General features: G+C 44.9%; 1 protein-coding gene across 8 annotated transcripts in view; it reads left to right on the plus strand.

The window, feature by feature from the left end:
- LDB3 (LIM domain binding 3) overlaps positions 1–16,465 on the plus strand; it is a 170,787-nt gene that overhangs the window by 86,008 nt on the left and 68,314 nt on the right. For 7 of the 8 annotated variants that reach the window (XM_087701852.1, XM_087701850.1, XM_087701851.1 and 4 more), the window contains one exon: positions 1,681–2,090. In XM_087701852.1, coding sequence (XP_087557978.1) covers positions 1,681–2,090 — 410 coding nt within the window. Of the gene's footprint in view, positions 1–1,680; positions 2,091–10,247; positions 10,271–13,528; positions 13,733–16,465 lie in introns of all 8 variants that reach the window. The other variant, XM_087701858.1, reaches the window with a different exon arrangement.

A 16,465-nucleotide genomic window follows, 5' to 3' on the forward strand; every position in this document is an offset into this window, starting at 1 on the left:
TGCTCAACCATCCCGATTTCTTAAAGCATCTACTGTCCTATCCAGTCAAACAAATTGGCGATCATGCTGGACAGATGACCTGTTACATAAGCAAAAAATAAGAGCAGCTGTTTGGAGAAGGCTTATTGACGTTCCTCTTTAGGAAGAGGCGGAGTTCATATTTTTGCTTCACTAATGCAAGGGACGCAGTGGCTTAGTGACTAAGATGCTGAGCTGGTTGATCAGAGAGGTCGGTAGTTTGACGGTTCAAATCTCTTGTGCTGCATAATGGAGTGAGCTCCCGCTACTTGTCCCAGCTTCTGCTAACCTAGCAGTTCGAAATCACGTAAAAAATGCATGTAGAAAAATTGGAACCATCTTTGGTGGGAAGGCAACAGCGTTCTGTGCGCCTTTGGCATTGAGTCATGCCAGCCACATGACCACGGAGAACATCTTCAGACAGCGCTGGCCGGGAACGACTAGCACATATGTGCGAGGGGGACCTTTACCTTTACCTTAATACAGGGAGCCAATGACTAATACAGAGAGCCTTCGACTTACGACCACCACTGAGCCCCAAATTTCTGTTGCTAAGCGAGACATTGGTTGAGCTTTGTCCCAGCTTACGACCTTTTCTGTCACCATCATTAAGTGAATCACTGCAATGGTTAAGTCAATCTGGCTTTTCCATTGACGTTGCTTGTGAGAACTCCGCAAAAGGGGATTCCGTGACCCCGGAACCTTGCCATTGTCATAAATGTGAGTCAGGTGCCAAGCATCTGAATTTTGGATCAGGTGACTGTGGCAATGCTACAGTGGTCAAAGGAAAAAAAGGACCAGAAGTCACTTTTTTCCAGTGCTGTAGCAACTTCGAATGAACTGTTGTAAGTCGAGGACTACCTGTATGTAAAGTTGCCAACTAAGCTACCAGTAAAACAATATATCCATGTCGAGTGATTGCCTCTGCTTGTCTATAAATGGTTCTCACTCACTTTTACCCTGTTTGGATTTCTGAGCCAACTGATTCTACCGTGACAGCTCAGAATACAACATACCGTATTTTTTGGAGTATAAGACGTACCTTTCCCCCCCCCCCCAAAAAAAGGGAGAAAATCTGGGTGCATCTTATACAGTAAATACAGCATTTTTGGCCTCCTGAAACCTCGTACCCTTCACAAAAATGGATGTGCAGAGGGTTTGGGAGGCCTGCAAAGTGCTCCTGGGGGCTGGGGAGGGCAAAAATGAGTGAAAAACAGGTTATTTTTAACTCATTTTTGCCCCCACCCCAGCCCCCAGGAGCTCTTTACAAGCTTCCTAAAGCCTATGCGTGCCCTGTTTTTAACCCCACCCCCAGCTCCCATTAGCACTTTGCAGGCCTCTCAAAGTCTCTGCATGCCCAGTTTTTCACAAAAAACGAGGCATGCAGAGGGTTTGGGAGGCCTGCAGAATGCAAAAACCTTTTTTTTAAATTTACTTCTTCAAAATCTTGGTGCGTCTTATACTCCGATGCGTCTTATAGTCTGAAAAATACAATACCTGCATTTTTTACTTAAATAAATGGTTGGCAACCTTACTGCTTAATGTAGAATGCCAGAGCTGGGAATTTTTCTTTTCCGCATGAATGTTATGATTGTTTTCCTTTCTTCCTTCCTTTTTCCTCTTCCCCCTTTCCTTCCTTTGCCTGCCTATTTGCTTCTACAGGATTCAGTCTCGGGAATCAGTGGCGACCGAGGGAGCTTCAGTCCTCTAAATAGCAGCTCAGTGGGGCCCAAGAATAGCATGTTAGCCAGCAATGGTGCACATTCAGGCTACCTCAGCAGACAAGAGACCAGTCTGTCCCAGAGCTCTTCCTTCTTAATGAGTGCCAGCTTTAGGTCCTCTGTGTCCTCCTCTCAGTCTGGGACCCCTGAGCTCTCGCCAGCAAAATCTGACTTAGGTTCGAAAACTGGCATAGTCTTTACTGACGGCAATAAAGCGAAGCCCCAGCTGAGCCCCGCCCGGCAGTATAACAACCCCATTGGTCTTTATTCAGCAGAGACGCTCAAAGAAATGGCTGATTTGCATAAGTTAAGTCTCACCCGGCGGGTTTCTGAAGGTGGACTTCTTAGAGGGTAGGTAAACGTCATCAATTTGTTTTGCAACGATGCAGTCGGAAGTGTTGGGTGAATAAGTAACTGCCACATGGGGTTCCCTGCAAAATTTTAGCAACTGGTTCTCTGCCCGGTTGGTGGGTGGGATGGCCACAGGGGGCGTGGAATCCTCTGCCTCCTCAGGGTACGGGGGGTGGGTTTCATCCTCCCCAGGCTCCGGTGATTTTCCTTGAGTCTCCAGGAGGGCAAAAACAGCCTTTCCCGGACTGCAGAGAACCAATTTCTGGACTTCTGGAACATCCAGTAGGCCCGCCTTTTGCCCTCTGGGAGTCTCTGTGCAGGCCCTATACTTATCTGGCATAATGAACGGGCCACATGGAGACTCCTAGGAAGAGAGGGGAGGGGTGGGTGGGGCCATCTGGTCCTTGCCAAAATTTTGCCTTGCAAAATTAACATCCGGTTAGCCTGAACCGCGCCGAACCAGCTAAATCTCACCCCTAGTTCCCTGGAAATGTTTGCCACATCCATCATTAAGTAGATCTGAAGAAGTTGCCTTGCTGAAGCCATTCTAGATCAACCGTGGCCAATCAGGTGCCTTTGAAAAGCTTGCCAAGCACATACAGCCAAAACAGTTGTTCCTTTCTCTTCATCGGAAGCATCTAGGGTTCGAAAAGGCCCCAATTCTGAACATTGGCAAAGAAAACAGATTCCCCCGAGTTGGTACTCCAGAAATAATCCCTAGTCTTTTGAATAATAAGTGGGCCTGGGCTCTCTACAGCTCTCCAAATGCATTTGGAATCCAAAACAGAAAATGATTACCCGCATCGTCCTCTAAAAATTTTGGAGATATGCTAGCTAGGCAATTGGGGAGCTGAAGTCCCAATACTTCTGGAGATGCCACCTTGGAGAAGGCTGTTATAGGAGATACCTTTCCTAAATATAGTGTGGCAACCTTAAACACTCAAAGAGCCACAAAGCTCCTAACTGGAAGCCCCCCATTTAATTCTGGAGCTGACCAGAAGTCCAGTTCCCCCACCAAAGAGTCTCCACCTAGCATGGCGTCCTTTTTCCTCTACCTGTCCTAACCTAAAGCCCTATCAATTGTGGAGCCAACCAGCAACAGGGAACCAGAACAGAGGGATGAAAGAGCCACATTGGGCTCCAAAGCCACAGGTTGCTGATCCCTGGTGTAGAGCAATTGAATACACATTCATGCCCATTTACCATGACTGATTTATGAGTACTTTAAATACCAAAGAATAATGAGCCGAAGACTCTGATGCAAAAGCCATCTGCATGGGTGGGCTTGGCATCTTCTCAGAATGACAACACGAGAAGGTGCTGAGATTAAAACTAGAGAAATCACCTTTGAAGATAGTCTGCCTATGGCCCCAAGTATGAAAAGCTGTGACAGTTTCTCCAATCTGGTGTCCTCCAGCTTTGGGGAATTGGAGGGGGGGGGCTGAGGTTCACCATACCTGAAGGCCACTGGCAGCTTAAAAACATGCCAGAATTCTAAACTGTGCATAATTGATACTATTTGGATGCAGTGGCTAAGTCGCTGAGCTTGTCGATCAGAAAGGTCAGCAGTTCAGTGGTTTGAATCCCTAGCGCGCATAACGGAGTGATCTCCCATTACTTGTCCCAGCTTCTGACAACCTAGCAGTTCGAAAGCACGTAAAAATGGAAGTAGAAAAATAGGGACCACCTTTGGTACTTTGCATATTGATGAGTAATCTTTCAGGAATTTCCTTCTCTTTCTTGTTTTTGGCTCCAATTACTACGTTGATGGACGCTGAAAAGTTTTCATTTCCAACGTTTGAGAAACTTGGTGGCTCCTATATTCTACCAGGAGTTCATCAAAGAAGATGCTTGTTGGCATGGCACTGCATGGTATGGCAGAGGAGATGGTTGCTTCCCAGGAGCAGGTCCAGAGATAAATTTCTTGGTTGTGCTTGTTGTTGTTAGTTGTGAAGTTGTGTCCGACCCATCATGACCCCATGGACAACGTTCCTCCATGCCTTCCTGTCCTCTACCATCCTCTGAAGCCCATTTAAGCTCACGCCGACTGCTTTGGTGACTCCATCCAGCCACCTCATTCTCTGTTGTCCCCTTCTTTTGCCCCCAATCCTTCCCAGCATTAGGCTCTTCTCCAGTGAGTCCTTCCTTCTCATTAGGTGGCCAAAGTCTCCAATTTTCCTCTTCAGGATCTGGCCTTCTAAAGAACAGTCAGGGTTGATCTCCTCTAGGACTGACCAGTTGGATCTCCTTGCAGTCCAAGGGACTCACAGGAGTCTTCTCCAGCATCAGAGTTCAAAGGCCTCAATTCTTTGGCCCTCAGCCTTTCTTATAGTCCAACTTTCACAGCCATACATTGCAACTGGGAAAACCATAGCCTTGACTATACACACTTTTGTTGGCTGTGTTGTGTTGTGTTGGTTGTGCTAAGTTCTGACAAATGAGAGAGAGTGAGCTTTTCCTAGAGTATAAATTGCATGGAGTAACTGAACTTCAGTAGAAACAAAAGAATGATTGGAAAACTTGGGCATAAGATCTCAGCTTTCTCGTATTTTCCAGTACATATTTCCTATCGTCTTGAGATCCGAACCTGGCATGGCTACTTTTAAGTGACCACAAAGACCCCCGGTCAGTTACAAACAGCATCTACATTTTCTCCATGGGGTTTACTGAAACCCCAGCCAGATACTGTATCATGGAGGCTGGGCTTCCCCTCTGGAATGCAAGGATAGCTCATTAAAGGCTTCCTTGGCAAGCACTGTTCTACCTGCATAAGCATTGCTCAGAGGCATAAATCAGCCAATAGCAACGGCTACAGAAAATGATACTCATTGCATTGACTGTTTTCACAGTAAGCAGACACCCAGCTGTCCTCTGCATTCCTAAATATGGATGTAGAACCGCTCATCTCCTTACTGACTACTGTACAACATGTTCCTAACATATCTTTCTGAGTTTCTGTAACAGGGAGATATATTTGGATGCAAAGCAAGGGGGAATGTTGCTTCCCTGACGAAGTTGCAAGAAAACCTGGCTTGCTGCATTACAAGTTCCCCTACCCACCCCCCGAGGCTAGGCTAGGGCAAGGAAGTTGAGAGAAAGCAGCATTTCTATGCATTGATCTGTCCTATCATGTGGTCAAGGCAGGCTTACAAAAGAACTCTTAATTAAAGTTTGTATAACATTAGTCCATTAGAGGGACGCGGTGGCTCAGTGGGTAAGACACTGAGTTTGTCAATCAGAAAGGTCAGCAGTTCGGCGCTTTGAATCCCTAGTGAGTTCCCGTTACTTGTCCCAGCTTCTGCCAACATAGCAGTTCAAAAGCATGTAAAAAATGCAAGTAGAAAAATAGGGACCACCTTTGGTGGGAAGATAACAACATTCCATGCGCCTTTGGCATCTAGTCATACTGGCCACATAACCACGGAGACGTCTTTGGACAGCATTAGCTCTTCGGCTTTGAAACAGAGATGAGCATCACCCCCTAGAGTCGGGAATGATTAGTACATATGTGCGTGGGGAAACTTTACCTTTTAACATTAGTCTGCAGATATTTGCCTCTCTGTTGCTGAAGTCGCATTTTCTGCAATTGAGTTTGGAGCGGTTGACCTTGAGTTTGTATCAATTGTTTGCCTATGTATTATTGTGGTTGAAGTCGAAGTAGTCATTGACAGGTAGGATGTTTTAGCAGACAATTTTGTGTACTATGCTTAGGTCAGACCGTAGATGGCGTAGTTCTATGTTGTCCAAGCCCAAAATTTCAAGCCTGGTGGCATAAGGGATTCTATAGTGAACAGAGGAGTGGAGGACTCTTCTTGTGAAATACCTTTGGACTCGTTCAATTGTATTAATGTCCAATATACATTGTAGATTCCAGGCAGACAAGCTGTATTCAAAAATTGGTCTGTCAAAGGTTTTGTATACTCTAGGACATAGTAGCAGACAATTTTGTGTACTATGCTTAGGTCAGACCGTAGGCTTCAGGTGCTCACCTAGGCCTGTTCCATGAGACTGGAGAGCAGACAGCTCATTGAGTTTTAGCTATCCATCATTCAAACCCCCTGGTCAGCGGTGGTCAAGTTTCAAAAGGTGATCATTAATTAGACTGATTCTTACTGGGGTTTCAGCCAAGTGTGGAAACTGAATTATCTACCATGATTTCTTGGACGTGTCTACATTGGAAGAGGGAAATGGATTCTTGTGTCACCCAAACTTCTCAGGGTGGCTTGATCCATTAACCGTGGCATCCTTCTGCTACCCCTGGCAGGGCTGGGCTATAGGATCTGGTCTCCAGGATCCTCTTTCAGTCAGTTGATACGAAAAGGTGGCTCTGGGTATCTGCAGGGACTTTTGACCCGAAGGGCACCACCTTCTCGCGTGTGCATTTGGCTGCTAAATAAAACTCCTGGGAAAGGTCACCTGGAAGTTTGCAGGGGGACGTCATAGATTCGTGGATCAGATCCAGCTTTGCTCTTCACTGGATGCAGGAGATGTCATGGATCTTGAGCCTGGTATCAAGTGCAGCTTGGAAAGGAGCAAACTAAATCTGAATCCACTCAGGATAGAGAAGATCTGTCCATACAGCATATTGTAGGTGGGATTACAGGCACTCTGAAGAATGGTTGAAGACAGTGGTGGGATTCAGCTGGTTCGGGCCGGTTCAGGCAAACAAGTTGTTAAATTGCTGGCTGGCCTCGTCCCTTCCAGGAGTCCTCATTTTGACTTCCAGATAAGTGCAGGGAGGCCTACTAGGCCCAAAATGGGGCCTAGTGGAGTTGCGGCGCAGTCCCCCCCTTGGCCCATTTTTGCTCCCAGAAGGCTTTAGGGAGGACTACTAGGCTGAAAATGGGGCACAGGGTGTGTGATGCGCCCCCCCAACCCCTGGTGGCTCATTTTTGCTCCCGTGGGGTGCAGGAGGCCAAGTGCTGCCTGTCACACCCCCTGGCCACACCCACTATGGCCACACCCACACAGCCAGTCATTAGGGCAGAGAACCGATTGTTAAGTTATTTGAATCCCACCACTGGTTGTAGAGCTTGAGATTCTCCTGGAGGCCAAGTGGTGACGGTTGTCATATTGACTGATTAAGCACCATCAAGTTATTTTTTTAATTCTTAGCAATCAGATTCTACATAAGCTGTTCTAGCAGGATGCCCAATGGTTCAAACATTGTCACAGTACTAGAAACCACTATCTTCATCCTCCTCTTCCCTTCTTTGCTTCCACCTTTCCCAGTGTTCATCTCTTTTCCGGAATGTTAAATCTTCACATAATATACTGCATCCAAAGTAGAATTGTACAGTTTCCAGAAGTATTTTTTACATAATCTCTTACTGGATTTGCACATTTGTCAATTCTAATTTATATATCATTCATCTGTGGTGGTCTTTAACCTCTACAGATAAAATAGAATAGAAGCCCCTGTGCATGTAAAGAAAAAGCCACTGGCAGAAATTAAGCAGCAAGAAATCGGGTGGGGGGATATTTAATCTTATGGTCCCACTGCTACTTAGCTTGATCTGGATTGTGTCTCTGCACATTTGACGTGAAGAACCAAATGTCAGAGTTCCAAATAGAATCCAAAATTAAATCAGAGTCCGAGGCAAAGCATTCCTCAAGGTTCCAATTTATTAAGAGAGTCATGTTGGCACATCTGGGAAAACCCGAATCTGAAAGCTTCCCAATTTTCCCCACTCAGTTGAAAGTTCAAGATCTTGCCCCATGCCCACAATCCCATCACATGGTCCAATCTTCCACTGCCATGCTGGCAGTTCTACCCATCCAGTTCCAGTCAGGTGCAGAGGTGCAAAGACAAAGGATGATCGGAACTGACCTTTGGTTTCTACAAGGAATTTTGTTTTGGCTACATAGCATCTAACTTTGTACAATCCCCCCTCCCATTTTCCCACCATAGAAAAGGCATAATAGAATAATAGTAAGTGTGGCAGACCAAAGATCCAAAAGAAAAGATGGCTGCAGACCTGACACCAAAGAGTTAAGTGTCTCTTTGAATGTGTGTTAATATTTCTTTAGCATATATTAATATTTCTTTTAACCCATCCCAGACCTTAAGATCCCTGTAGCTTAATGCTTAAAGAAGATAGAGCAAACACAAATGCGTCAGAATTTCTCCCAATGTTCTCTTGTAGACTGGCAATTAAAAATAACTTATAAACCCTGACATAGTCAAAAATACTTTAGATTAGCAAACGGCAGTCAGCTCTGATCTTGTTTTTATTGAATTGACTGTATATTCATTTCAAGGTTGGCTTTGAAAAACCTCTCTTATCTTGTAAAGTCTCAAGATAGTCTTATTAACTCCATAGTCTCTCCTAACTCCATAGCTTCCTCCAGGATTCGCTATATTGTGGGGCAGATCTCTGGGGTTTTGACTAAAGTGTTGCTCTTGTGCAAACAAGTTGTATGTTCAGCTAGTTGTAGTACATCTAGAGGAAAGGGTAGGGCCGTGATGGCCAACCTATGCCACATGTGCCAGAAGCCATCTCTCCGTACACATCAGCCATTGCCTGTTGCTCTTCTGGGTTCTGGTGTGCAAATGCCCACTGGCCAGCTGGCCTTCGTGCATGGGGAATGGTGGTGGGTTCCAACAGGTATGCCCTGGTATGAGCATACTGGTGGCAACTGGGAGCAGCAGCCACTGTACCGGAATAGTGCTTTGGAGGGGCCACCCACCCACCCTCGTTCCTTACCTGTATTTAAGCCAACCGGGCCATTTGCACATACACATGCAGCGTACGGCACCTACGCAACCTCAGCCGAGCAGCTGGAGCATCGCAGGGCTATGGGTGCACATGCATGTGCAGCACATGTGCCCATGGTGGACACCCGGCCCTGTTGCAGCGTACTGGTTGCAACGGGATCTGGAACCCACCATTGGTGGGGAAGCGTCAGAAACTGGAAAAGCATCTCCCAGGTGCACATGCACACTCTGGGAAGCTGAGCTTACGGTTTCTGGCGTGTGCCTGCGTGCCCACCAGCTGGTCTTAGCCCATGCATGTGCACTACAAACCAGAAGACCAGGTGACTGGCATGCATGTACACGCCAGAAACCGGAAGATCAGTTTCCCAGCGTGTGCATGCGTGCTAGGGAGTTGCTCTTCCAGTTTCCAATGTTTCCCCACATGCACACATGCACTCCCATTTCGGCACTCAGTCCCGAAAAGGTTCACCAGCATGGGGGCAGAGGCTTGAGAAAGCATATTCAGTTCCAGAATATTTAGTATTTTCCTTGCTTTGAATCATGCACTGTTTTCATAGACCATTTCATATCAGAGACAGCAATCTATGTAGCAATGCACTGGTTTGGCCAAACATTATTGCAACTCTACAATTTCAGGTGGTTACGTTCTGGGCCCTATATTTCCTTCTCTTCATCACATCTTTCTTTCTTTATTCCTTTCTTTCTCTCTCTCTCCTTTCTTCTCCTTCCTTCAATTCTTCCTTCCTTCCTTCCTCTCTCTCTTTCTCTTTCTTTCTCTCTCTCTCTCTCTCTCTTTCTTTTTCATTCTCTGTCTTTCCCTTCTTTTCTTCCTACATTTCTTACTTTCTGTTTCTTTCCCTCCCTCCCCTCTTCTTTCCTTCTTTCTTTCTTTCTATCTTTCTCTCTCTCTCTCCTTTCTTTTCCTTCCTTCAATTTTTCCTTCCTTTCTCTCTCTTTCTCTCTCTCTTTCTTTCTCTCTCCTTCTTTTTTGTTTTTTCTCTCTCTTTTTTCCCTTCTTTCCTTCCTACATTTCTTACTTTCTGTTTCTTTCCCTCCCTACCCTCTTCTTTCTTTCTTTCTTTCTTTCTTTCTTTCTCTCTCTCTCTCTCTCTCTCTCCTTTCTTTTCCTTCCTTCAATTTTTCCTTCCTTTCTCTCTCTCTCTCTCTCTTTCTCTCTCTTTCTTTCTTTTTGTTCTTTCTCTCTCTTTTTTCCCTTCTTTCCTTCCTACATTTCTTACTTTCTGTTTCTTTCCCTCCCTACCCTCTTCTTTCTTTCTTTCTTTCTTTCTTTCTTTCTTTCTTTCTTTCTTTCTTTCTTTCTTTCTTTCTTTTTTCTTTCTTTCCAAAAGATTTAGATGCCTGCTTAATACCTCTTTATCAATTCTGGTTAAAGAAAACTGTGGAAATCTGATCTCCTTTTTTTCCTTTCTTTCCTCTAGGTCGTAACCAACCCTGTAACCAAGTTAGTATTCAAGAGTGTGTCAGTGTTAAGTGGTGATGTCCATTTTCTTGGAACAGCATGTTCTGGTCCTTTGTGCTCCTGTTCCATCTGCTTGCAAATGGAATGTTCTTTTAACAGCTTATTGGGGTGTCCGGCATCATATCAAAAGGCCATTCCCCCGGGGTCTGTTCCAAGAATAAAACTAACTCAGGAGGCATTTTGGGCAGAATTCATTGCCAATATAATCCTATGTCTGGAAGGGCGTTTTTCATCCAAAGCATATTTCTAGAAGAACATTCTTCTGAAAATGATTTCTAGAAGGTCCTTGGGTGCCTCCATGGGTTGCAAGGTTGAAACAATAATCTATAGATGGAATCTTCCTATGCAAATCCTGTGAATCTTTCATGACCAAGACCCTCACTAAGGACTCCAGAACCCACAGTAGGGAGTAAAGCTGGGGTGGAGAGGAGCATGGGGAAATTTCTTTGTGTTTTTTTGGTATGATGTGGAGTTTTTTTCGAACTTCAAAGTAAATGTCATAGGTTTTCTTTCCCCTTAAAAGGGAGGGAAGCTCTGTGGTCAATTTTTAGCAGAAGGGACTCAGAAGACTACAAAAATCAGAGTTGGATGGTCATAGGTTGCCATCCTACCTCTATGGGAGTCAATGGCTTCCATTCCTCCTATGTGTCTGGGCAGGAAAAAAAGGGTCCAACTAATCAAAGGGGATCAAATCAATATAGGGACATGGTGGCTCGGTGGCTAAGATGCTGAGCTTGTCAATCAGAAAGGTAGGCAGTTCAGCGGTTCGAATCCCTAGCGCCGTGTAACAGAGTGAGCTCCCATTACTTGTCCCAGCTTCTGCCAACCTAGCAGTTCGAAAGCATGTAAACAATGCAAGTAGAGAAATAGAAACCACCTTTTGTGGGAAGATAATAGCATTCCATGCACCTTCAGCATTTAATCATGCCGGCCACATGACCACAGAGATGTTTTCAGACAGAGCTGCCTCTTCGGCTTTGAAATGGAGATGAGCACCGCTCCCTAGAATCAGGAACGACTAGCACATATGTGCGAGGGGAACCTTTTAATTAAAGGGGCTTATAACGGCTGCAAAAATCAGTGTCCATGGCAAAGTGCTTCAGTTTGTGAGGTGCATTGTGAGGAGGCTGGCCTGCTTTGGCTCCAATCAAGGTGTTTCTGTAAACGTGTTGCTTTAGACTTCAATGCATGTTGAGCTGCTTGCCTTGGGTATCGTTCTCCTGAAGTGCATGAATTGTTTTTGGCGTCATGGTGCTCCCCTTATAAAGACCTTATCCTGCTGAGCAAAGGGGTGTCCTTAAAGACTTCCCACCTTTTGGCAGCTCTGAAGAGAGCAAAGTGTGCTGTTTCTCTTATCCTATGGCTGTTCTGACCGAGGCTTCCCAAGAGCATGAAGCAAACTCATTGCCCCATCAAAAACTCCCTTTATTAATTGACGTGAATTCTCCTCATTCACATCTAGCAAAGTCTTTCAAGGGAGGATTTACAGTCCCATACTTTCTTTGGCTTGGAGAACTGCCAGGCCAATAGCTGCAAAACTTGGCCAGGAGTCTTGGAGAGTCACAAACCAATTAAGCAAACTCATTGTCTCCTGCAAACTCCATTCCCCTTTTGCTCCTCTTTTATTTCCTTTGGGAGGGGCCATTCATTGTCCACCTGTGGCCTTACTCGTCCTCAATCCCTGTTCTTTAGCTGTTCCCTTTGTCTGGCAACTCTGCGCATGTTCACACTGGGAACAGGCTCCAGCTGTTCTTCTGCCCCACTGATGTCTGACTCTGAAGGTAGCTGATAACTGGCATATGGCTCTGGCCCCATCTCTGCCTCTGACACACAGCCCTCATTAGAGCCTCTCCAGACTCCAGGACTGGCCCATCTTCCTCCCCAACCTCCTCACTGTCCAATCTGCTGCCAGCTCCACTAGCTGGGGCCACAACAACAGCTCTAAATCCATAAAAACCCAGAGGAGTTTTATTTATGCACATTGCTGCAATTGTATTTGAATGTTTCTGAATGTCGGACCTCAGAGGATTTTGCTAAATGCCAATCTGGTAAGAAAAAACTTCTAATTTTTGCAAATTCACACGAAGAAAAGTCAGTCCGCTATAATCCATAAGTACGAATATCAGATGCAAACCCCCACAATGATCACTAGTTGGCCACAAAGAGTTTTCTGCTTCTCTCTGCTGCCATCTACTGAATCTTAAGCCAGATACATTATTTAGAAGGCCATTTAATGATCGCACACTGACTTTACTGCTTGCGCCGGAGTCTTGAGATAGCTTTGAAGAAAATAAGAAGGTGCTCCAAAAATATCCACTACATCCAAGAAAAGCTTGTAGAAGGAATTCCAAATCGACTCACTCAGTTCTCTTTGGCCTAAGAGTGAAGAAAAGAAAAACTCACAAGATTTTCTGGTAGCCCAGATCCATAAAGTAGATTCTAGCATTGTTTGCGGTGTTTGTTTCCTGAGTCAAGGGGCTGATACTACTATCTAGGGCTGAACTTCAGCCGTCAAAAGTAGAGATGCCCAAGTCCACCTTTGAGGACAGAAGAAGCATCTAGCTATTCCTGAGCCAGCAGAGAGTCGCCTTCTAAATTGAATTAAATCGGGGTGAAATGCTACCAGTTCCGGCTGGTTCACCCAAACCGGTTGTAAAAGATGCTAACAGTCAGCTGTGCAACAATCAGCTGTGCCACACAATTTATATTCAACCAGGAAATCCTGCTTTCTAGTGAATCTAAATCATGTCGCACAGCTGTCTTCCCCCCTCTGCCTCACTGTTCTACCTACCTTTGCAGCCTCAGAAAAAGGCTTCTTAGCACCTGTGGTATGCACAAAGTGCATGTTTGCTGCACATGAGCATGAAGTGCACATGTGCGCGTGAAGCAAACCGGTAGGAGACTTCAGAGTATTTCACCCCTGAATTAAATTAAGGCAGATCATTCACAAAGGTGCTTACAGGCTACGTCAATTACTCATTATTTTTTTATGTTTCGGTTAGAAGAGCATCAGACGCATCTCTGGGAAAAGTTGCTTTCTTGCTCTTTGCTGCTTGTTGAATTCTACTCTGCTGGCCTGTGATCAAATGCAAAGAGTGTGTCTGTCTGTCTGTCTGTCTGTCTGTGTGAAAATATTCCACTGTGCTCCTAAATCTTTTCCTTCCCCCTCCTTAATCTTTTCACCGTTCCTTCTTCTTTTCCCCCTCTGCACTTCCCGATTCCTCACTTCCTCCATCCCAGCACAGAGTATGTGGAACGTTTCAACCCCAACGTCCTGAAGGATTCTGCCCTCTCCACGCACAAACCCATCGAGGTGAAAGGCCCCGGGGGCAAAGCCACCATCATTCATGCACAATATAACACCCCCATCAGCATGTATTCTCAAGATGCTATCATGGATGCCATTGCAGGCCAAGCTCAGGCCCAGGGTGGTGAACTTGCTGGGTAAGATCCCTTTTTTTTTCTGTATGTACCTGCTGTGTGTGTTACAACAATTGCCTCCTCTTATCCTAAGCAACAGAGGTGGGATAATTTGATGGAGCAAGTTGGCTACCTACCATCATGGGGCATGAAATCCTTTGAAAGCATCTCTGGATATTTTGCCCTAGTAGTTCCATTCCTTTCTCTAACGCCAACATTCTGAAATATTCTGCCAAAGCCACACCAACGGGGCAGTGGGCCCATCACTCAGTGTTTCTAAAGCTGTGCAACAGAGAAGGATCAAGGGTGACACGAGAACAGTTTTACACTATTTGAAGGGCTGTCACCGAGAAGAGGGTGGGTCGGTCTATTCTACAAAGTCCTTGAGGACTGGACGAGGAGTAACAGATGGATAGGCTCCCAACTTATCAAAGAGAGAAGCATCCTAAAACTAAGGAGGAATTTTCTAACAATTAACCAGTGGAATGGTTGCCTTCAGAAGATGAAGGTACTCCCTCAATGGAGGTTTTCAAGAAGAGATGTGGAAACCATTTGTCCAGAATGATTTAGGGCCGTGATGGTGAACCTGTGGCACACTTGCCAGAGGTGGCACATAGAGCCTTCTCTGTGGGCACGCGCTCCATCACCAGCTGCTCTTCTGATTTCCGGCCCATGCATGCACACCGGCCAGCTGGTCTTCAGATTTCCAGAACTCAGGGGTACGCAAAGACCAGCTGTCCGGCATCTATGCGCCTGCTGGAAACCAGAAGACCAGGTGGCTGGAGTGTGCGTGCACGCCGGTCAGTTGGTCTTTGAGTTTTTGGGGCTCCAGTGAGCATGAAAATCATCTGATTGGCATGCATGCATGTGCTAGAAACCAGAAGACCAGGTGACCAGAGTGTGCATGCACACAGGGCAGCTGGTCTTTTGAGTTTACGAGACTCGGAGGTGCGCACACACACATCATGCACACTCATTCCAGTTTGGACATTCAGTGCCAAAAAGGTTTGCCATCATTGGCATAGAGTCTCCTGCCATGGGGAAGGGCTGAACTAGATGATCTCCAAGGACCCTCCCACCCATAATATTCTATGTTCAATAGAGTTGGAGAAATGGTTAAAAAGATAGGACTGAGCTACGACATAAAAATGATGTTCTACTTCCTTTGTCTTCCCTTGTTACAAATTGCTCCTCCCTCCCATTTTCTGATAGCATGTTTTTTTTTTCGTTTACTGGATTTGTACGCAGCCAAATCTGAGCAGACATATGGTGGCATTGTGGGAACAATTAAAATTTCCCCAGGGTAATGTAAACCTAAACATCTGCTATACAACCTAAAATATGAAACCATAAAAATATCCTCATAAGTAAAGTGAGAGTAAAACAGCCAAGAACCAACCATAAAATCTCCTCTAGCGTTCTAATACAATCGTTATACTAAAAGCTTTTTTTTAAAAAAACCATTCCTTTTGTAGGCTGTAACTGCCAAGGCTATCATATCCGTTTCTTTATTTTCTCAGTCTATTAACAAACTCATTCATTTAAGCCAACACTTGTGTGCATCTAATGTTTAAAGCTAGAGAAAAGCTAACATTATTGACAGTTAAGTTTTATGGGAAAGCAAAGAATGTTTTTGTGGTATTCCGATGAAATGAACAGATCTGCTTATTTTACATTTTAGACCCATTATGTACATGTGCTTTATTTGGTAGCTTTCTTAGCAGCTTATCTTGAGATTTATTTTCTATTTGGGATGGTTATCTAATACCTTTCCATCTAGTACCTATGGAAAGGAAATCTCCACCATTTCTCTCCACCCATTTATCCAACCTTTCTTTTATCCATCCATTCACCCATCCTTTCATCCATCCGTCCTTTCATCCTCCCATTCGTTCTTCCATCCATCCATTCATCCTCCCACCCATTCTTCTATTCTTCCATTTATCCATTCATCCATCCTTCCGTTAACAATCCTTACGTCTATCCATCCATCCATCCATCCACACACACACACACACACACACACACACACACACACACACATCCATTCTTCTGTGCAGCTACTTTGTGTACCTTTGAGTGGTTTCCCTTTTGTAGCTTCCTGAAATTTCATGTGTCCTTCTCACTTTTGACATGGAGAAAGGAGGATAACCAGTACCAACAAATACGCAACGGTATAACTTTACTATTTCTTTCAATTTTAAACATGTGTGCATCTTGCAACCAATATGGAATAGGAAGAATTGCCTCTGGTGCCTTTGAGGCCGAGAAACTTCCTAGCCTCTATTTCCCTTTGTCGCATTTTAGCAAAAATGTTGATATTATGCAGCCCTGGGGAAACGATTTTAGTACCAAATGCTAATGTTGCTTCTGTGAACATTTTTATTTCAAGGACAATCAGAAGCATGAATATTTCTCCAAGTGAGAGTTTGGGGGGAGTGGGGGAACTGTGGCAATCGCTGTAATTTGGGAGAAAGGATATGTATATATTTAGAGCTTTATTCCAAGCAGAACATTGTAATTAGTTTTGCTCAAGATTTCATGACGCTGGAGTCAAAGAAAGATATCTGCCTGTATATAGAGATGGAAATGCACATTGGCTGTGCATGAATTTAGACGCTTATTCTCCAGGGCTCCTCCTGTGTAGTACAAAGACAATCTGCCTCTTAACTTGCATGGAAAAGGAACATCTTTCTAAGCGATGGAATCGGCTCTGTGTTCCATTCCCGCCATGTATTCCTTGGGAGCAGCATTTGC

The sequence above is a fragment of the Thamnophis sirtalis genome, unplaced genomic scaffold (genome assembly GCF_051295495.1).
Source record: "Thamnophis sirtalis isolate CommonGarterSnake01/CBP01778 unplaced genomic scaffold, rThaSir2_p1.2 scaffold_15, whole genome shotgun sequence".
NCBI lineage: Eukaryota > Metazoa > Chordata > Lepidosauria > Squamata > Natricidae > Thamnophis > Thamnophis sirtalis.